This window comes from Symphalangus syndactylus, chromosome 8, assembly GCF_028878055.3.
Source record: "Symphalangus syndactylus isolate Jambi chromosome 8, NHGRI_mSymSyn1-v2.1_pri, whole genome shotgun sequence".
Lineage (NCBI taxonomy): Eukaryota > Metazoa > Chordata > Mammalia > Primates > Hylobatidae > Symphalangus > Symphalangus syndactylus.
This window is the reverse complement of record NC_072430.2, coordinates 128,505,316-128,526,454: the sequence shown is the minus strand read 5'-3', so window position 1 is coordinate 128,526,454 and position 21,139 is coordinate 128,505,316. Positions and strand designations below refer to the sequence as shown.

The 21,139-nt window shown below is 42.3% G+C and overlaps 1 protein-coding gene and 1 long non-coding RNA gene across 3 annotated transcripts in view; one reads left to right on the top strand and one right to left on the bottom strand.

Annotated features, from left to right (window-relative positions):
• Positions 1–19,808, top strand: part of WDFY1 (WD repeat and FYVE domain containing 1) — a 71,974-nt gene extending 52,166 nt beyond the window's left edge. The window contains exons 9-13 of the mRNA XM_055290787.2: positions 190–295; positions 10,397–10,498; positions 13,063–13,193; positions 14,896–15,004; positions 16,408–19,808. Coding sequence (XP_055146762.1) covers positions 190–295; positions 10,397–10,498; positions 13,063–13,193; positions 14,896–15,004; positions 16,408–16,467 — 508 coding nt within the window. The 3' untranslated portion in view covers positions 16,468–19,808. The remainder of the gene's footprint in view (positions 1–189; positions 296–10,396; positions 10,499–13,062; positions 13,194–14,895; positions 15,005–16,407) is intronic.
• Positions 292–16,449, bottom strand: LOC129488507 (uncharacterized). 2 transcript variants are annotated; one of them, XR_008659673.2, is made up of 4 exons: positions 16,355–16,449; positions 7,860–7,978; positions 3,217–3,314; positions 292–647 (listed from the first exon to the last, which is right to left on the bottom strand). It is a non-coding gene; the product is annotated as an uncharacterized lncRNA (long non-coding RNA). The 2 variants fall into 2 exon arrangements; XR_008659674.2 differs by having other exon boundaries at positions 3,217–3,252.
• Positions 19,809–21,139: the final 1,331 nt, after the last annotated feature.

Below are 21,139 nucleotides of genomic sequence, written 5' to 3'. Positions count from 1 at the left end.
GTATCATTCTGTATTATGAGTTATAAAATGCCAAGTAAAGTTATACTAGAATTCATCTTACCATGCTAAATAGTCAGTGGTAAAATACCACTTGCTGATTTTAATGAGGAGAGTGATTTGAGCTAAATGAAGACAGTTCCTGTGTTTTTCCTCATGGAGATAAGTGACTGTTGTGTGTGCTGCTTGCAGTGACAAGGTGCAGTCGCTGTGCTACCTTCAGCTCACCAGGCAGCTCGTCTCCTGTTCCTCGGACGGCGGAATTGCGGTGTGGAACATGGATGTTAGCAGAGAAGAGGTAAGAGACAAGGGCAAGTCCAGGCTGATCAGGAGAGACCCCCAAGAACCTGGCTGCTTCTTGGCTTTTCACCCCGCAAGCTGTAAATGCCCGGTCCAGGTGCAGACAGTCCCAGCTTCCCCTTCTGCTAATGGGTTATTTCTGACAAGGTCCTTTGTGTCATTTTGCATTGCTTCCTCTGCTCATTTGAGAGTTTCTACCAATGACATGCAGTATATACAATCAGCATTTAGGCTGGTTCTCAGCCTTGAGCAATACACTGAGACAACACTTTGAGACAGATTTCTGGCATATCTAGGTATTTGGACTGCATAGAGGTCCTCCGAAGCACCACTGTGGTCCCATAGCATTCCTGTAGGAAACCCTGAGAGATGCATCAGTGACTGCTGTCAGGGACATAGCTAAACACTTGACAGGTTTCTGGGAAAATATACTTCCATTTCTGTGCTTTTACTTCCCATTGAGTTCTAGTTCACTGAGGCCGTGTCGACATAGTATTCTTTTCAGGTGACCTAATTTCTAACTTGGTTGGGCCACTAACTAGTTGTGAGATCTTATTTGGTTAAGTGCCTTAATTTCTCTAAGTATCTGTTCCCTCCTACATAAAGTGGAATTGTGGAATGAAATGACTTCTCAGTTGTCTTCCAGTTCTTTAGACAGACAGTCTAACTGTCTAAACAATCTCTCTCTCTCTTTCTTTTTTTTTTTTTTTTGAGACAGGGTCTTGCTTTGTCACCCAAGCTGGAGTGCAGTGGCATGATCTTGGCTCTCTGCAGCCTCAACCTCCCAGACTTAAGTGATCCTCCCACTTCAGCTTCCTGAGTAGCTGGGGCTACAGGCATGCACTACCATGCACAGCTTATTTTTCAATTTTTTTTTTTTTTACTAAAAATACAAAGAAATTAGAGACAGGATCTTGCTGTATCGTCTAGGCTGGTCTCAAACTCCTGGGCTCAAGCAATCCTCCTGCCTCGGTCTCCCAAATTGCTGGGATTATAAGCATGAGCCACTGTGTATATCCTCTTTTTTAAATATTTTAAAGAATGCTGCAGTTAATATTCTTGACCTTGTCATTGCGTGATTGATCAGTTATTTATTTCAGACAAATTTCTGGAAATAGATCTTCTGGGTCCAAGGATAGATACATTCTTAAGGCTTTTTATAGATGTCGTCAAATGATTTCCAGTCAAGGTTTCCATTCTCATCTTTGCCTGTACTGTCATAATCTTTCTTTTCTAAGTGACATCTACAACTTATGATGTTGTTAGCAAAAAAGTTGATTCCAGAGAAGATTTTAGACCATGAGGGATGTTAATGACTAATAGTTTAACTTCAGAAATATTTGTTGGGCACCTACAGGGTGTCCTTACAGTCGGGAAACTTAAGTGAATGTATATAATAAATGGCTTATTGATATTGCATTGCAGTACCTACTATGTTGCATGACATCACATGATCTGTTCAGTATCCTGTCCTTTATGGCAATATGTTGTTCAGTGTGCTGTGCACCATTGTAACAGACATTATGCGTTGATGCAGAATTCCCACCAATCCCTGCACATGTGTCTGCTTTGTGTTGTCTCTGATTCTTTGTCTGATTCTCACTGATTAAACCTTCATTTTTAGCATATTCCAGTAGAAGTAATCAAGGGGCTTTCATCTATTTTTTTTTAAATGGTGACATTACTCATTTCCAGACTTTATGGCTACCGTACACAAAGATACTTGCCCACAAGAAATTTGTAATCTAGTGGAAGAAATAGACTACCCTATAAATAATAAAATGCAATCCATAATACAGAGACGTACTGATTGTGAGATTTCTTGGTAACTTTGTAAGACAAGTCAGATAGAGGAAATTTGGATTGCATGTCTGCTGGTTAATTTCTCTTTCTGAATTTTCTAAAAATTATTTGGTAAGACTTAGAATATTTTATTATTAAACACAGATACATTGGCTCAATAGTATAGGATGTGGCCAGCGCAGTGGCTCATACCTGTAATCCCAGTGCTTTGGGAGGCTGAGGCGGGTGGATCACCTGAGGTCAGGAGTTGGAGACCAGCCTGGCCAACATGGTGAAACTCGGTCTCTACTAAAAAATATAAAAATTAGCCAGGCGTGGTGGCGGGTGCCTATAATCCCAGCTACTTGGGAAGCTGAGGCAGGAGAATCACTTGAACCCAGGAGGCAGAGGTTGCAGTGAGCCAAGCTCGCCTCACTGTGCTCCAGCCTGGGCGACGAGCAAAAACTCCATCTAAAAAAAAAAAAAAAAATATATATATATATATATATATATATATATATATATATATTATAGGATGTATACTACTATATTAGTAAAGATTTATTTGAACTGTGTTTTACATTTATCAGCTACTACTTATATGCATCAAGAAAAGCTAGTAGGCCGGGTGCGGTGGCTCACGCTTGTAATCCCAGCACTTTGGGAGGCCCAGGCGGGCGGATCACGAGGTCAAGAGATCGAGACCACGGTGAAACCCCGTCTTTACTAAAAACAGAAAAAAATTAGCCGGTCATGGTGGCGGGCGCCTGTAGTCCCAGCTACTCGGAGAGGCTGAGGCGGGAGAATGGCGTGAACCCGGGAGGCGGAGCTTGCAGTGAGCCGAGATTGCGCCACTGCACTCCAGCCTGGGCGACAGAGCGAGACTCCGTCTCAAAAAAAAAAAAGCTAGTAAACCGTTCTTGGCTCTTGGCCTATTGTTTTTCATTCTTATTCTGAGAGAGCAGAAAACTCAGAGAGAGGCTGTATTCCCTGGATGATGAGGGGAGGAGACCGTTGGTGCCCAGCACCGCTGGCAGCTTTCCCGAGGGTTTCACAACTTAGATTTTAACCTGCTGTTTTTATCGTTGGTAAATTCTTTTAGAAAAAGTACTTAGAAAGTAGAAGTGGGATTCCTACCTTCAAAGTGCATCATTGTGGAGTGTATTTCTTTATCTAGGGAAAGAAAAAATAGTCCCATCAATCAAGGCATTTCCTGTGTGCGCAATTCACTGCATCTGTAGAAGAGACAGGAAGGCAAATTGTGTCAAAAAGATGCATTATTTTTAGTAGGTTTTTTTGTTTGTTTTTTAATAACTGAGAAAATACCGCAAGGATAAACAGGCTGTAATCTGTAAGGTTCTGACCTTGCCTTAGGATTTTTGGGCTTTTTTTATTTTTATGTTTATTTTTTGAGACGGAGTCTAGCTCTGTCACCCAGGCTGGAGTGCAGTGGTGCGATCTCGGCTCACTCCAACCTTCGCATCCTAGTTTCAAGTGGTTCTCCCACCTCAGCCTCCTAGGTATCTGGGGCGACAGGCTTATGCCACCATACCTGTACCTGGCTAGTATTTTGTATTTTTAGTAGAGATGAGGTTTCACCGTGTTGACCAGGCTGGTCACAAGCTCCTGACCTCAAGTGATCCACCCGCCTCAGCTTCCCAAAGTGCTGAGATTACAGGCATGAGCCACCGTGCCCGGCCTTTAGGGTTTTATAGGACTTTCTTAGACCAGGGCATAGAGGATTGACCCCAGATCCTCTAGCTCTGCAATGCTTGCCTGGAATTTCTCTCCAAGTCCCCTGTCAATACTAACTGGAGCATTTACTACCCTCTGGCTTCAACCACTACGCTGTCAAGTTGGAAGCAGATTTGCCTCCTTGCCAGATCATAATGAGAAGGGATCCTTTTTTGGAAGTAGGCACAAAATATAAATGAGCAAGTAACAGTAATTAGAATGAATCTTCTTGAAAAGAGAACTTTATTTTAAAGCTAGTAGATTACAGAATGTATAGCATTTTATATACTAGTGCAATGTGATGAGTGCAGCAGTTAGTGGTAGTAGAACAATGGAATTTATTCTTGGCATATCTTTGTTCAGGTTTGGCAGGTGCACAAAGATGTAGAAAAGAGAGTGAAGCAATTATATCTGTAATACAGATTACAGATATACTCTCTCTTGCTCTTCTCAGCACAAAACGAAAGCTTCTCCTTAGATAATAAGTATAAGGATGGCTCATGTTAGCTTATAGTGTAATGCTGTATTCTGAGTATTAAATGAAATAAAGTTGGGGGTATCTCTTATATTAAAATATGTTCTAAAAAGCCATTTGTTTGTGATTTTGATTTTAATTTGTTATCTCAAATTATTTTAAGCATGTAGTTTCATCACTGCAACCTCCGCCTTCTGGGCTCAAGTAATTCTCGTGCCTTAGTCACCCGAGTAGCTGGGACTGCAGACGTGCCACCAGAGACAGGGTTTCACCATGTTAGCCAGGCTGGTCTGGAACTCCTGGCCTCAAGTGATCCACCTGCCTCAGCCTCCCAAAGTGCTGGGATTACAGATGTGAGCAACTGCGCCCAACCAAAGTAATATTCTTTCTTAAACCTGTAAACAGAATCATGCTTCCTGAGGCAAGAGCTCGGATCTGTAGGTTGCCCTAGTCCAGGACCATGTTTGGAGACCCCCACAGGTAGAAGTGGATAGGCCTCATATACAGAGGCTGTGTGGAGCATAGGGATACACAGAGAGATGCAGGCTGGACTCCTGGATCTGCCCAGGATCTGCATCTACTCATTGACAGTTGCTTTAATCTCAGAGCCAGTTTCATTGCCTGTAAAATAGGGATAGTGTTGCTCTGTATCTCCTAGGACATAATGAAAATTAAGTAAAAAAACAAAACAAAACATGAAATACTTGGCACATTGCCTGGACTTAGATGTCACTTACTGTATGCCACGTAGTACTCTGAACACTTCACAAATATTAACTCACTTAATCCTCACAACCTTATGAGGTATATTCTACTGTTATCCCATTTTACAGATGTATTAGTCCATTCTCATGCTGCTAATAAAGATATACCCAAGACTGGGTAATTTATGAAGGAAAGAGGTTTAATGGATTCACAATTCTGCATGGCTGGGGAGGTATCACAATCATGGTGGAAGATGAAGGAGGAGCAAAGTCATGTCTTACATGGCAGGCAAGAGGGCACGTGCAGGGGAACTCCCCTTTATAAAACCATCAGATATTGTGAGACTTACTCACTACCAGGAGAATAGCATGGGAAAAACCCACCCCCATGATTCAATTACATCCTACTGGGCCCCTCCCGTGCCCGGGATTATTACAATTCTAAGTGAGATTTGGGTGGGGACACAGAGCCAGACCATACAGTGGATGAGGAAACCTAGGCACAGAGAAGTTGAGTCACGTGCCTGAGGACAGTGCTGACAAGTGGCAGAGCCAGAATTTGAAGGCAAGAGATCTGACTCCTAGACTTGGTGATTATAACCACTTGCTATGACTATTAGAAATGAATTGAGAGCGGCTGGGCGCGGTGGCTCACGCTTGTAATCCCAGCACTTTGGGAGGCCGAGGCGGGTGGATCACAAGGTCAGGAGATCGAGACCACGGTGAAACCCCGTCCTACTAAAAATACAAAAAAATTAGCCGGGCATGGTGGCAGGCACCTGTAGTCCCAGCTACTCGGAGAGGCTGAGGCAGGAGAATGGCGTGAACCCGGGAGGCGGAGCTTGCAGTGAGCCGAGATCGCGCCACTGCACTCCAGCCTGGGTGACAGAGTGAGACTCCATCTCAAAAAAAAAAAAAGAAATGAGAGGCCAGGCACAGTGATTCATGCCTGTAATCCCAGCATTTTGGGAGGCTGAGATAGGCAAATCCCCTGAGGTCAGGAGTTCAAGACCAGCCTGGCCAACATGGTGAAATCCCAACTCTACTAAAAATACAAAAAATAGCCAGGCATGGTGGCAGACAGCTGTAATCCCAGCTACTTGGGAGGCTGAGGCAGGAGAATTACTTGAATCCAGGAGGCGGAGGTTCCAGTGAGCCAAGATCACGCCATTGCACCCCAGCCTGGGTGACAGAGTGAGACTCCATCTCAAAAAAAAAGAAAATGAATTGGGAGTTTTACAGGCACGGTGGCTCACACCTGTAATCCCAACACTTTGGAAGGCCGGGGTGGGCAGATCACTTTAGGTCAGGAGTTTGAGACCAGCCTGACCGACATGGTGAAACCCCGTCTCTACTAAAAATACAAAGAAATAGCTGGGTGTGGTGATGGGCACCAGTAATCCCAGCTACTCAGGAGACTGAGGCAGGAGAATCGCTTGAACCTGGGAGGCAGAGGTTGCAGTGAGCCGAGATCATGCCAATGCACTCCAGCCTGGGTAACAAAGTGACTCTATCTCAAAAAAAAAAAAAAAAAAAAAAAATTGAGAATTTAAAAATGGCTTATCCGTATATATTTTTAAAATCCTTGCTTGAAATTGAATCACTTGAAAACATTAAAATGTTAGGAAATCCATTGATGTACTGCTTAACAGACATTGCTGGAGATAGAGGCCTTTTGTGTTAAAGGAATGCTCTGGGTAATTGAAACATAATTCAAATGCCAGCCCCTTATGAAGACAGTCACTTTGATGAAAATGTACAGCTGGGCACAGTGGCTCAAGCCTGTAATCCCAGCACTTTGGGAAGCTGAGGCAGGCAGATCACTTGAGCCCAGGAGTTCAAGACCAGCCTGAGCAGCTCAGAGAAACCCTGTTTGTACAAAAAATTTGCTGGGTGTGGTGGTGCATATCTCTAGTCCCAACTACGAGGGCAGCTGAGAGGAGGGAGGATCGCATGAGACAGAGGTTGAGGCTGCAGTGAGCCATGATTGTGCCCCTGCAGTCCAGCCTGTGTGACAAAGCGAGACCCTGTCTCAAAAAATAAAGTGTAAATTTAATATAATTTACTAATTTCTTGACGATGCAGGTTCACCATTCTGACCACAAATGTTGCATGTATGTTTCATGGTAATACAATTTTGTATCTGTAGAAAACTATTTCATGTAGGACTGAGAACGTTTTTCCTGCAACTATGTTCTTGCCTTCAATTCTACCCACCTTAGTCCCTTTAATCTGTTATGTCCTAGGAAACAAATTTTTAAAATTTGTGGATCAAACCAGGCCAATAATGTCATAAATGAGAGGCTAAGGCGGGAAAATGCAGACATTTCATTCAGTGATTTTTCTTTATATTTTTTTAACCAAATTTTAACTCAAGAAAAATAGAAAATTTAATCCTCCTTCTGTTTTGGTTGAGAGCGAGATTTCTGAATTCCAGACTAGTAAAGTTTGTTTTAAGATTTTTATTTTAAGTAATACCTAATAGACACTGTGTGGTCAAGGAAAATAGAAAATCCAGCCATTAACTGTAGACAAAAGAAGGAAGTAAATTTCTAAAGCACTGAGCAATAATGGGCAAATTTGCAAGTCAGTTCTTTTTTACACTTAACATTTTTGTGCACTAAATTAAACATCAAATTCCCTGCTGCTAAGTATGGGAAGTATGAAAGAACAAACTTTCATCTATTATTCTGTTTCCATTAAAGCCTTCATTGTGTCGTCCTTAAAGCACATTAGCCCTTACTGAAGTTGTTTGGAGATGGCTTAGTGAATACATTTTTGTGCTGTTTTTTGGTCCACGTGACTGCGGTTTTGCAAGAGTTACCCTTGGGCATGTCCCAGACATAAGATTAGGAAGCTATACTTACTTTCCTTCCTCCGGCAATTAAATATCCGTGCCATTGGCAGCACAGCCTGCTGCGTCTCTCTTAGGGACAGTGTCCCCAGGTAGTATCCCCACACATCACCAGCCTCCCTCACCACCTGCCTTCCATTGATCACAGAAACAAAGAAGTAATTCCATATCAAGAAAATAATTTTTCTCACATAGATACATATCTCTTTATTCTTCTTTCATCCCTTCTCATCTCCAACATTCCCCAGTTATTTAAGGAAACCTTTCTTCTATCTCAGCCTATTTCAGTCTACTTGTGAGTGCCTTCTGCACCCCCCCCTCAAAAAAAGACCTTTCTAATGTCTGTTATATGTAGAAATATTTCTAGTGACAGATCCAGAATAAGAAACAGGAAGGCCAAAAGTTTTGATGCAATAGGAGACAAAATGAAGAACTAGGGGCACCCATCATTCAAACCACCAAATATATTAATATATATTTTAGAAAAAATATTTTCTACTATTTTTGTTGCACCTATATAATGCTAAGTGATTGGGGTTAAACAGGCTTTTTTTTTTTTTCTTTTTTTTGAGACGGAGTTTCGCTCTTGTCGCCTAGGCTGGAGTGCAGTGGTGCAATCTCTGCTCACTGCAACCTCCACCTCCCAGTTTCAAGCGATTTTCCCTCCTCAGCCTCCTGAGTAGCTGGGTTTATAGGCATAGGCATGTGCCACCACGCCTGGCTAATTTCGTGTGTTTAGTAGAGATGGGGTTTCACCATGTTGGCCAAGCTGGTCTTAAACTCCTGACCTCAGATAATCCGCCTGCCTTGGCCTCCCAAAGTGCTGGGATTACAGGTGTGAGCCACTGCGCCCGGCCTAAACAGGATTTTAGCAGGTTTGTCTTAGAATTGAGTATAGTTTGTAATTTTTTGTTTAGAGAAATATTTTCTAATTTTTTGTTTTGTTTTGTTTTTTGAGACAGAGTCTTGCTCTTGTCGCCCAGACTAGGGTGCAATGGCATGATCTTGGCTCATTGTAACCTCTGCCTCCTGGGTTCAAGTGATTCTTCTGTCTCAGCCTCCTAAGTAGCTGGGATTACAGGTGTGCGCCATCACACCCAGCTAATTTTTGTATTTTTAGTAAAGACGGGGTTTCACCATGTTGGCCAGGCTTGAACTCCCGACCTCAGGTGATCCACCTGCCTCGGCCTCCCAAAGTGCTGAGATGACAGGCGTGAGCCACCGCACCTGGCCTATTTTCTAAGTTTTTTAACAAATTAATTTTGAGACTGCTTCCTCTGTTTCAACAAAAATACATTAAGAAGCTACTGTGTGACAGGCTGTGGCTAGATCAAGATGAATAATACCAAAAAGTAACTCATTGGTTAGAGGGGAGAAGAAACGTGCACCAAGAGTTCCAGTACCAGAGCTTGCTGCTCAGTGAAGCTGCAGGATGCCTGTGTGGCCCCAGGAGGGAGGGACCTGCTGCTGTGGCTGGGAAGGGAAGGGGGGCAAATCTGCCGGCATAGTCCCTACCCAGAGCAACTAGGTGATGGGATTTTGTCGGATCTCTTCTGTTAGTCACCTGTGACCCCACAAGCCTTTCCAAGTGGTAGGTCACCAGATTCTGCTGCATGCACTGGGTTTCTACTCAACTGGATTTAGAGTTCAAACATCTTTGGCATAAAAAAGAAATACATAAAGACAACCCTAAGGGTTCACAATAAAAACTGATTTACTCCCTCCTATCTATAGATTACAAATTGAACACCCTGTAACCATGGCTAAAATTGTCATGATTACTCAACACACAATTAAGGCTGGGCGCAATGGCTCATGACTGTAATCCCAGTGCTTTGTGGGGCTGAGACAGAAGGATTACTTGAAGCCAGGAGTTCAAAACGAGCCTGGGAAATATAGTGAGATCCTGTCTCTACAAAAAAATAAAAATAAAAAATTAGCTGGGCATGGTGACACACACCTGTGGTCCTAGCTATTCGGGAGGCCGAGGCAGGAGGATCATTTGAGCCTGAGAGATCAAGCTTGCAGTGAGCCATGTTCACGACACTGCACTCGAGCCTGAGTGACAGAGTAAGACCCTGTCTCAAAAAAGACCCCCCACACACACACACAATTCAACATAATATTGAATATGACAACTAGCTAGAATATTTTGTGGAATTAAAAAGAAATGCTAACTGGCCAGGCATGGTTGCTCATGCTTATAATCCCAGCACTTTGGGAGGTCAGGAGTTTGAGACCAGCCTGGGTGACATGGCAAAACCCTATGTCTACTAAAAATACAGAAATTAGCCTGGAGTGGTAGTGCATGCCTGTAGTCCCAGCCACTTGGGAGGCTGAGGCAGGAGAGTCACTTGAATCCAGGAGGCGGAGGTTGCAGTGAGCCAAGATCACATACTGCACTCCAGCCTGGGAGACAAAAAAAAAAAAAAAAAAAGAAGAAGAAAAGAAATACTAACCCTGGCAAGGTCTAGAACTGTTGGATTAATTTTGAAACATGGGAGTAAATATAGACACACTGATGTTGCCTTTGACTTTCTGCTCCCCCAGGCTCCTCAGTGGTTGGAAAGTGATTCTTGTCAGAAATGTGAGCAGCCGTTTTTCTGGAACATAAAGCAGATGTGGGACACCAAGACGCTGGGGCTAAGACAAGTGAGTAGCCACTGTCGAGTCATCGCTGGCTTGATTGTGTATTTCACTATTTGCATACTTAATCTGGGGTTTTTTTGAAACACACTTTGTTTTTGCAAATGCTATTAATTCCTACATTTTCTCTGTCTTTATCATTGTGTGACTAACAATGAGGAAGACCTTTCCCAGGGCCAGTGAGACTGTTAACCTCGCTGTTCCATTGCTTGTCCTGTATTGGAAAGGCAGGGGTGCCTAGAAAATGCTGAGAGCCTATTTTTAAATAGATAAAAGATCTTTCAGTTTAAGACTATTACTTATTAAGGTCAGTGTTTTATGCTAGCCAAGAACAAAATTAGAATAAATTAAGTCATACAGTTATATACCTTATACTGTCACAGACAGATAAAAAGTAATAATTTAGTCCTCACTTGAATGCCTGACCCTATGAGTTTTAGATTATTTTAAATTGTTCCCTTATAAGCATACCTGGAATATTTTTATTAAGCATGTTTTGAGTACTGTTTTTTAATTTTTTTAATTAAAAAAATATGTTCCAAATAGCCTATAGATTTCAAAGATGCTGTTAAAGGATTCTTGTAATACTAAAGTTCTACCAAAAAAAGCAGGTAAGTAAAAAAGAATGCTGATTTTATTCTTTTTATTATTGGTTGCACCTCTATGAGAGATTAGCCTAAAGTCTGTATGTGTTAATAAACTTTCTTGGCCCTGCATGGTGGCTCAGGCCTGTAATCCCTGCACTTTGGGAAGCTGAGGCAGGTGGATCACCCGAGGTCAGGAGTTTGAGACCAGCCTGGCCAACATGGTGAAACCCCGTCTCTACTAAAAATACAAAAATTAGCTGGGTGTGGTGGCGGACGCCTGTAATCCCAGCTACTCGGGAGGCTGAGGCAGGAGAATCACTTGAACTCGGGAGGCAGAGGTTGTGGTGAGCCAAGATCATGCCACTGCACTCCAGCCTAAGTGACAGAGTGAGACTTTTAAAAAATAATTAATAAATAAAATCTAAAAAATTTTACTCACAGAGCTACTCCACAGTGAGGTCTCATATGAGACTGGCAGGCACGAAGGGAATTATTTTAGTACTGAGACCATTCTAAAGCTCTGAAATAGCACCTGAGCTCTGTCTGTCATTAGCCAAGTTCTCACAATGCATGGCTGATGGTAATTAGTGCAGTATAATTAATAGGTGAAGTATTCCCTACTTCTAAAGGAAACACAGAGAAATGGATTTTACTTCCATTTATTAACAGTTAACAGAAGAGGGAAGAGGTGCTGGTCACTAAACTTTTGGTGGTAAAAGAATATGTCAAAATCAGCAATAATAATTGGACTATTTTGTAATGTTCTTGAGGCTTATTTCCAGAATCACAGTTTGAGAGATTTTAAAAAATAGCAAAACATATGATTATGGGCATTAGTTTCTTAATGAGAGCATAGTGCATTTAAAACTTATTTTAGGCCTGGTGTGATGGCTTATGCCTGTAATCCCAGCACTTTGGGAGGCCAATGTGGAAGAGTGACTTAAGCCCAGGAGTTTGAGACCAGCCTGAGCAACATGATGAGACCCCATCTCTATAAAAATAAATAAATAAAACTTATTTTAAAACCCTTTAGGCTGGGCATGGTGGCTCACACCTGTAATCCTAGCACTTTGGGAGGCCGAGGCAGGAGGATCATTTGAGTCTAGGTGTTCAAGACCGGCGTGGACAACATAGCAAGACCCTGTCTCTACAAAAAAATAAAAAAATTAGCCAGACATGGTGGCAGACACGTGTAGTCCCAGATACTTGGAAGGCTGAGATGGGAGGATCACTTGAGTCTGGGAGATCAAGGCTGCAGTGAGCCGTACGCCATTGCACCTTTGCATTCCAGCCTAGGTGACAGAATGAGACCCTGTCTCTGAAAAAAAAAAAATAATGCCTTTTTTATGATGGAGGAATAAATTTTTCTTTCCCTAAATCTACAGTGATTAGGCTCCTAAATGAACTAAATTTAGTGTTAATAATATTGTTTGTTAACATGTAGACAGATAATATGATGAATGAAAGGCAACATTTGACCAGTACAGCAAAGTTTTTTGGAAATCCTTGACTAGTGTCAAAATTGTCTATCTTGTGAGTGTTAATTGATACATTGAATTGGGGTGATTACAATTCAAGGCATATCCTCCCCACTCCTGTTACCCTACTCTAGAGGGAAACCATGTGCTTTAAAGCAAAACCTAGGCCAGGCGCAGTGGCTCACGCCTGTAATCCCAGCACTTTGGGAGGCCGACGCAGGTGGATCACGAGGTCAGGAGTTTGAGACCAGCCTGGCCAACATGGCAAAACCCCGTCTCTACTAAAAATACAAAAATTAGCTAGGCATGGTGACAGGCACCTGTAATCCCAGCTACTTGGGAGGCTAAGGCAGGAGAATCGCTTGAACCCAGGCGCCAGAGGTTGCAGTGAGCCAAGATCACGCCACTACACTCCAGCCTGGGCGACAGAGTGAGACTCCGTCTCAAAACAAAACAAAAAGCAAAAGCTAACACCCTGTTTTCCTCCTCCTGGTCACCCGTGAAGCATCACTGCAGGAAATGCGGGCAGGCTGTCTGCGGGAAGTGCAGCAGCAAGCGCTCAAGTTACCCAGTCATGGGCTTCGAGTTCCAAGTCCGAGTTTGTGATTCTTGTTACGACTCCATCAAAGACGAAGAGTGAGTGTTTGCATGTTTTTGTCTCATTGCCTCTTACTACATCTGTCTAATGGTTCTCTGAAATGTGAAGAGCTTCAGAAGTGATAGGATATGTTTAGCCATGTGTTTGTTTCTCCTGAATTTCCTAAGCCACTTTATTTGTTGTTTGTTTTTTTGAGACAGAGTCTTGCTCTGTCACCCATGCTGGAGTGCAGTGGCATGATCTCGGCCCACTGCAACCTCCGCCTCCTGGGTTCAAGCGATTCTCCTGCCTCAGCCACCCAAATGGCTGGGATTACAGGCGCCCCCCACCACCTGGCTAATTTTTGTATTTTTAGTAGAGATGGGGTTTCACCATGTTGGCCAGGCTGGTCTCAAACTCCTGACCTCAAGTGATCTACCCACCTTGGCCTCCCAAAGTGCCAGGATTACAGGCGCAAGCCACTGCGCCTGGCCCCTAAGCCATTTTTGAAGAGAGGACCTGCCCTAGCTTTATGACTTAAGACCACGACTGTGCATCTCAAGTTGCCCCTCTGACTGGGCAGCTTTCTCCTGAACACAGTGAGGAATGCTAAGTTACATGGCCCAGTAACTGAGTGGGCACCCTGAGCCTCCGCATCCCACTGGCTGCTGTGCAGGGATAAGTCCACACACCTGTGGATGGCAGTGGTTGAGCTGGTTCTCTATAAAAGTATCCAGTGCCCAGACCTTTGTTCACACATGCATGTAAATTTACTTGGAAAGCTCTAGAGACCAATGTTCTTTCTTTCACAAAAATCTGGCCTAGCAGTCTATTCTTAAATTGCTCTTTGTGTGTAAAGACACATCTGTTTGTATACCCCACTCTGCCCTGACTTTTAGGCAAATCTATTAGGACAGAACCACCATTTTCTTTCCTTCTCTTTGAATCATCTTTTAAAGCAGCAGAGGCAAATGTTGGCAGAGGTCCACATTGGAAAGCTAGTGTATCACGACTGGTGTTGGTCAACGAACCAGTGATGGGATTGGGGCAGCTGGGCTTTGAAGCCGGTGCTGTAAGAGGCACTGCTCCTGTGCATGGCAGAGGTTTCAGGGAAAACGGCAGCTCTCTGATGAATGTTTTGCCCATGCTGTATGATTTTATTCCATGCAGTTCTTCTTTTATCTTGAAGATTCATGTTTTTGTATCTAGGAATGTATCAGCCTTTCCAGTTAAAAAAAAAATCAGTTATTTTGGGAGTTTTATAAAACAGTCCTGTGATTTAACATGCTTTCTGTCATCATTAAATTATAAGATTAGTTTTCAAAACCATAGCCACAATTTTAGGAGCAAATTGTAACACTAGTATCATAAGCATTTACTTTTTTTTTGAGACTGAGTCTTGCTTGATCACCTGGGCCGGAGCGCAGTGGCACAGTCTCGGCTCACTGCAGCCTCCACCTCCCAGGTTCAAGTGATTCTCCTGCCTCAGCCTCCCGAGTAGCTGGGATTACAGGCGTGTGCCACCACACGGAGCTAATTTTTTATTTTTAGTAGAGATGGTGTTTCACCATGTTGACCAGGCCGGTCTTGAACCCCTGACCTCAAGTGATCCACCCGTCTCGGCCTCCCAAAGTGCTGGGGGTACAGGCATGAGCCACTGCATCTGGCCATATTCGCTTATTTTATGTTGCTAAAAAAGCTTACCCCATTAGCTCTAGGTACAGTCAAGTAAATTTTCAGTGATCTCTTTTCTCTTGTTAGTCGGACTTCTCTAGCAACCTTTCATGAAGGAAAACATAACATTTCCCACATGTTCATGGACGTTGCCAGGGGACTGATGGTGACCTGTGGGACCGACCGCATTGTAAAGGTAAGCTGGCTAATTGTCGGCATCTCAGTTGAGATTGCCCATTATCATGCTGTGAATGTGCAGGAGACAGTCACTCTTTCTGATTGGCAAGCTTTATAAGCAACTGGTTGCCAGTTTAAAACCTTGAGTAACAAATTGCTTGCCTGTGAGTTTCCATGCACTCAGTGGTGGTCAAGCCCAGTGGCACCTCCCTCTGCAGTGTCTGTCTGGCGGAGTGAGTCTGGCACCCTGTATATCCCTATGGGTGGAGCTGACCTCAGGGTTTTCCCTTGCTGGCCTGGGCCCTCACCCCTGACCCATCTCAAGACATTCCTACCCTTGCCAATGTTCCTTTTCATCCTGGGCAGAATGCGTCCTCATTATAAGGAATAACCAAACATTTTAACAATTAAATCCCTGGGTCACTAACACATAAATTGAAATGAAGTGTTTCATACTTAGTACCACTCTTTTTTTTTTTATTTTGAGATGGGTCTTGCTCTGTTGTCCAGGCTGGAGTGCAGTGGCACAGTCACTACTCACTGCAGCCTTCACCTTCCAGGCTCAATCAGTCTTCCCACCTCAGCCTCCCAAAGTAGCTAGAACTACAGGTGCCTGCCACCAGGCTTGGCTAATTTTGGGGGGATTTTTCGTAGAGATTGGGTCCTACTATGTTGCCCAGGCTGGTCTCAAACTCCTCGGCTCAAGTGATTCTCCCACCTCAGGCTCCTAAAGTACTGGGATTACAGGCATCATCCACCATGCCTGGCCTAAGTACCATTCTTCAGTGGTGAAACTGTGAGATACTCTATATTCCTGATGGGCTTTTCTTAAAAAAAAAAAAAAAAATTGAATTTATACTAAAACATTATTATGATATAATTTTATGTGTAAAGACACTACCTATATGCTTTATTCACATTTTAGTGAACTACATTGTTTTATCTTTCTGAAAATCTTTTTGTTTGAGACAAGGTCTCACTCTGTTACCCAGGCTGTAGTGTAGTGGTGTGACCTCAGTTCAGTGCAACCTCTGCCTTCTGGGCCCAGGTGATCCTCCCACCTCAGCCTCTTGAGTGGCTGGGACCACAGGCATGTGCCACCACACCAGGCTAATTTCTGTATTTTTTTTTGGTAGAGACAGGGTTTTGCCACGCTGGCCAGGCTGGTCTTGAACTCCCGGGCTCAAGCGCTACACCCGCTTCGGTCTCCCAAAGTGTTGGGATTACAGGCGTGAGCCACCGTGCCCAGCCACCCCGCCTCTTCCTATAAATCTTAAGGAGGTGTTATGAAAGAAGAGAATGAGAAAATTCATTATTTTGACACCTTTTCAGGTTTACCAGTCGTTTGTTTGTCTGTGTTGACTCTTACCATTAGACCTGGTTATCACTGCTGCCGTTTCCGCGTTTCTTCCTTCCTTGTAGATCTGGGACATGACGCCTGTGGTGGGCTGCAGTCTGGCGACTGGGTTTTCTCCACACTGATCTGAGAGCTGGGCGACATCCACACCTAAGAACAGCAACTCCACCAAATGAAGTCCTTCTCACACAGCTCCACAGTGCTGTCTCGTGAATGGACAGTAGCCACTTACAAACAAATCAACATTTTTAAAAAGAAAATGTAAAGACGTGTTTTGGGGCATTTGTGGAACTTACCCGTAGGGACTAATATGGAAAGGTCTATCCGTAGTGGTTCCCTGAAGACTGGAATTACTTCAGCGAAACTTCCCCATGAACAGCTAATGTGTAGTGAAAGAATGAGCTAGCAAATGAGTTTTAGCAAGGACAAAAAATCAAACAAAAAAGTGAATGCTTAGAACTTTCTCAAAGCAGTCACAAGTACAGACACTTCACTTAGACTAGGGGGCCTTCCAGGGTTCTTGTGGCTGTTGTCAGAGCAGGAGCTGGGGGAAGGAAGACTTGTTCTCTCTTTCTTGAGGGGTGGCATTAGGAACTTACGAAACCAGAGACCTTTCCCTATGAGCTGGCAGTATGTGAATATCCTCTACACTTAGTTATTGATAAACTTCTTAAAGAGATCTGTTATTTTCAGGTAGTGCCATAATCTGCACTTAGCATTGGCTTGCTTCAGTTGTTTCTCTTCCCAGCCATTATGCCACAGGTGAACTTTCGAGGTTGTCATTAAGTAAGTTGTGAAATTTCTGTAATAACCAAGGCAGTCCGCATTCTTCCCTTTCCCCCATATTCCTAGGACAAAACTTTTTTATGGTGCTGTTAACATGGGAGTCACACAAGCCGCCTGACTTTTTCTCATTGCCATTAGTAATGACTGATGGAAAACCCAGCCACCATTGTGATGCAAAATGATCAGTCTGTTGCCTGGAACAGCCCAGTCCTCTTAACTGAAACAGCATTCTACATGTTCCAAGATGAGCCTCTGCAATAGTCTGGCAATTTAATATATCCCCTACAAAAGCACTCCACAGCTTTTACACTATTTTGACTTTGAGTTATAACTAGTATTATTCATGTTTTCATAAAAAGAAGTTAGTGACCCAGAGCTGTAATCATCCATCAGGTCTTCCACAATAATTCCCAACTCGTAAACTGCTTTCCTAACAACTAGCAAAAGCTGTTGTTCATAATGGCATTTCTAAAGCTTTTGGGCACTGTGTACCAGGATGAGGAAGAGAAGAAATGAGGAGCCTGTCTTTTAATATTCCAGTATTTGTGTGTTTGATTTTTTTTTGACAACAGTACGTCTATCTATTTCTCTAGGGATATGGAAGTAAGTGGAGAAGGGCCTACCTTTTTAAAGGACAAATATAAAAATAGATAGCAACAGTATCTTTGCTAATCTTACTAATGGATATTGATTGAAAAAAAAAAAAAAACCTCAGTACTGCATCACTGTGTTGGGATCATACCAAGACAATAGGGTCATTCCATATGATAAAACTAAAGGACTAAATTTGTTTTATAATGACGTCTTAGAGGGACTGAAAAGTTTAAGGAGGCAATCAAACTAAAATGTCTTAATGGCTGTGTGACACACGTAAGGACAGGAAAGGGGGTCAGGCACATCATGTACTGGAATGATCTGCATTAAACGTTGACTTCAGAAATAAGACTGAAGGGTTTTGTTGTTCCTTAGAGTTTTCGTGTCACATCACCTAAAGCGATTTCTTTTAAAAACTTTCTAGACTCTTTGCAAAATGTATATTACTAACACAGTTTGGAAGAAAAATTGAGTAGTGGTAAGTTTTGTTCAAGCACAATGTTGAATGTTAAGCTTCCTGTATTAATTTTAGTTCAGTTAATGGTTCAGCCCATACAAAGGTGCTATCCTAGGGATTTTATGAAGTCCTGAAAGGAAAACAGAATATGATCAATTCCTTGCCCTGTGGAAGAGTGCAGAACTGTGGTTTTGTTTTCCTTTGACTTCTGTAAAATGTGACCGTTTGACATCTGTGGTAGATTGAACCGACTATCACAGCTGCTGAGTTTACTCCATAGCTTTCAAACCTTTTTTATGTTAAGAAATTCTTGAAAAACCCTATGTTCCATGGGAACATAAAGTTATTATAGTGCCTCCTAAGTGGTTAATATAAATCAAGGAGGAAGTTTATATCTAAGGAAGAATTGGAGTGACGTATCTTAGAAAAGGAAAGGCAGATGTTTCCATATAGCTTGCTCTCCACCAGGCCTATCATCATTTTTCTTTTTGGAGACAAACATGACAGGCTTGTCTTGTCTCTCTCACATGCTAGGTAGCAAATGGGGTGATATTTTTATAGAAGTGGGCAAAAATTATTTTCTCAATTTTACTGAGTAGGCACAGAAGAAAAGTATAGATAGGCTGATCGTTATTGCCTTATTTTGACTGCATTTCTCTTAAATGGGTCATTTAAATTAGTTCTTCAAGTAACAGTTTACTGGTCGTTCCATTCCTGAATATGCAGGCTAATTTGTACAGATAGGGATTTAAGGAATACAGACTATTAGAGAAGATCCTTATATTTAGATCTAGTGTATATGTGATAAGGAAATGCCAATTCTTCATTATAAACAAGTTTTAAAATTGTTCTTTCTTAGTCCAAATGATAGCAATACCCTTATAGCATTAGGTAGAAACAAATTATTCATTACATTGTAAATCTCTTTACTATGTCCTAGCTCTGTCCTGCCACCTAAAGGATATAAAGAAATACTATTGCTCTAGAATGTATCACTTTGTTCTCCCATGAAAGAATTCAGTTTGTTAGTACCTATATTTTTAAGCTGGTGAAACTGACCCAAATATGTAATAAATACCATAGTAGCTCAAACCCAAGGAGATATTTTTCTAAAGTCAGTTTTCATTAAAGTACTTTCTACTTCCGTTATTGGATATGGTATCTCCTAAAATGTAAAAAAAAAAACCTGTTACTATAACGAAAAACCATCTGCTCGTCCTAAGTGTGAGGCTTAACAAATAAGTAATACATGCTATATTTATTCAAGTGTCTATTGCTTAATTGTTAATTGTGAGCAGATTTATTGAATGCCTATTCTATTTTCTGCAGTTTACGATACAATAACTCTTTGAGTAAGTTGAAGTTTAACTGTGCAACAAATTTGTATTAGAGTACAACTTAAAGTGTTTTTCTCTATAGCCTTTTTTGACTGGGGAAGCAAGGGGTAATGTTAATTAGTACACTTTGTTCTTGTACTAGCTATGTTTCTATAAGATATGGTGCCCTGTGTATCCCAGAGATGCTAGAAAACTTTGTTCTTTGCTTCTATTTGTGGGTTCTGTTTTTGTGGGGTTTTTTTTTTTTTTTTTTTTGAGAAAATGTACACAATAAAACATTCCTTGCTTACTATGTTTGCCTAATATCACTTTTGTTGTAGTCGGCCTGGACATAGGGCAATAACAGTAGCAACTATTTATTCAGCACCCTCTGTGTGCTGGGTGCTTTCACTACATTATCTTACTCAATCCTGGCAACACTTGGGCAAGGCATTATTCCTCCCATTTTACAGATGAGAAAACCAAGAGAATTTGTGTTATTAAGTCTGTCTTTCTGTCTTGAAAGCACATGCCTTCTTCCTGCCTCTGGCCTGAATGTGCTAGCATGTCATTTGTGTTGTCTGTAAGGGTGGTGGGTATTACTATCTCTGCTGCTTGAGGTAGCAGTCAGCATAGTGCAGGATATTTAGGCTTTCTGAATACACAGCTATCTAGTGATACCAAGATCAAGCTCTACTTCTCCTCAGCAGCTCAGTTTTGTGAGTGAACACGTATGGTTCAGACCCAGAAGAACTGATACCTCAACTAAACCAACCAGAGATTGATTTAGAAACCAGAAAGGCAGTGAATAGTACGTTTTTCAAAATAGATATGGCTTTCTTTTCTCTCATCATCAAAATATTATCTTATTATAATAAAAAGAAAAGGAAGTTGGGCGCGGTGGCTCACGCTTGTAATCCCAGCACTTTGGGAGGCCGAGGTGGGTGGATCACAAGGTCAGGAGTTCCAGACCAGCCTGGCCAACATGGTGAAACCCCATCTCTACTAAAAATACAAAAAATTAGCCAGGCATGGTAGCAGGCGCCTGTAATCCCAGCTACTCAGGAGGCTGAGGCAGGAGAATCGCTTGAACCCAGGAGGCGGAGGTTGCAGTGAGCTGAGATTGTGCCACTGCACTCTAGCCTGGGCAACAAGAGTGAGACTCCATCTCAATAAAATAGTAATAATAATAAAAAAGGAAAAGAAAAAGATAGAAGCAAAACGTATAAAACAAGTTGTTTTTAAAATTATCTCATCCCACCACCTGGAGAAAACACCATTAAACTTATCCTGTATATCTTTCCAATGTTTTTATAAATGAGTCCGTACATATGTAACACACACTTAGAGATACGTTGTTTTAATGGGACCATACTTGTTTTCCCACTTGATAGGTTATGGATAGTTTGCCCCTGTCAAAAAGTAGAGCTCCATGTTAGTATTTTTTATGGCTGGGTAGTTGCAGTAGACATTCGCTCTTGCCATCATCTGGATACATGTTGGGACCCCACGTCTCCAGTTGAGGTCAAGAAAGGCCCTTGTAACTTGCTTTAGGAAATGAAACGTGGGCAGAAGCTCTTTACGGCAGGTGAGAGGCTATGGTACCATGACACTTTCTTCCATGCCCCTCATGAAGCGTGTGTT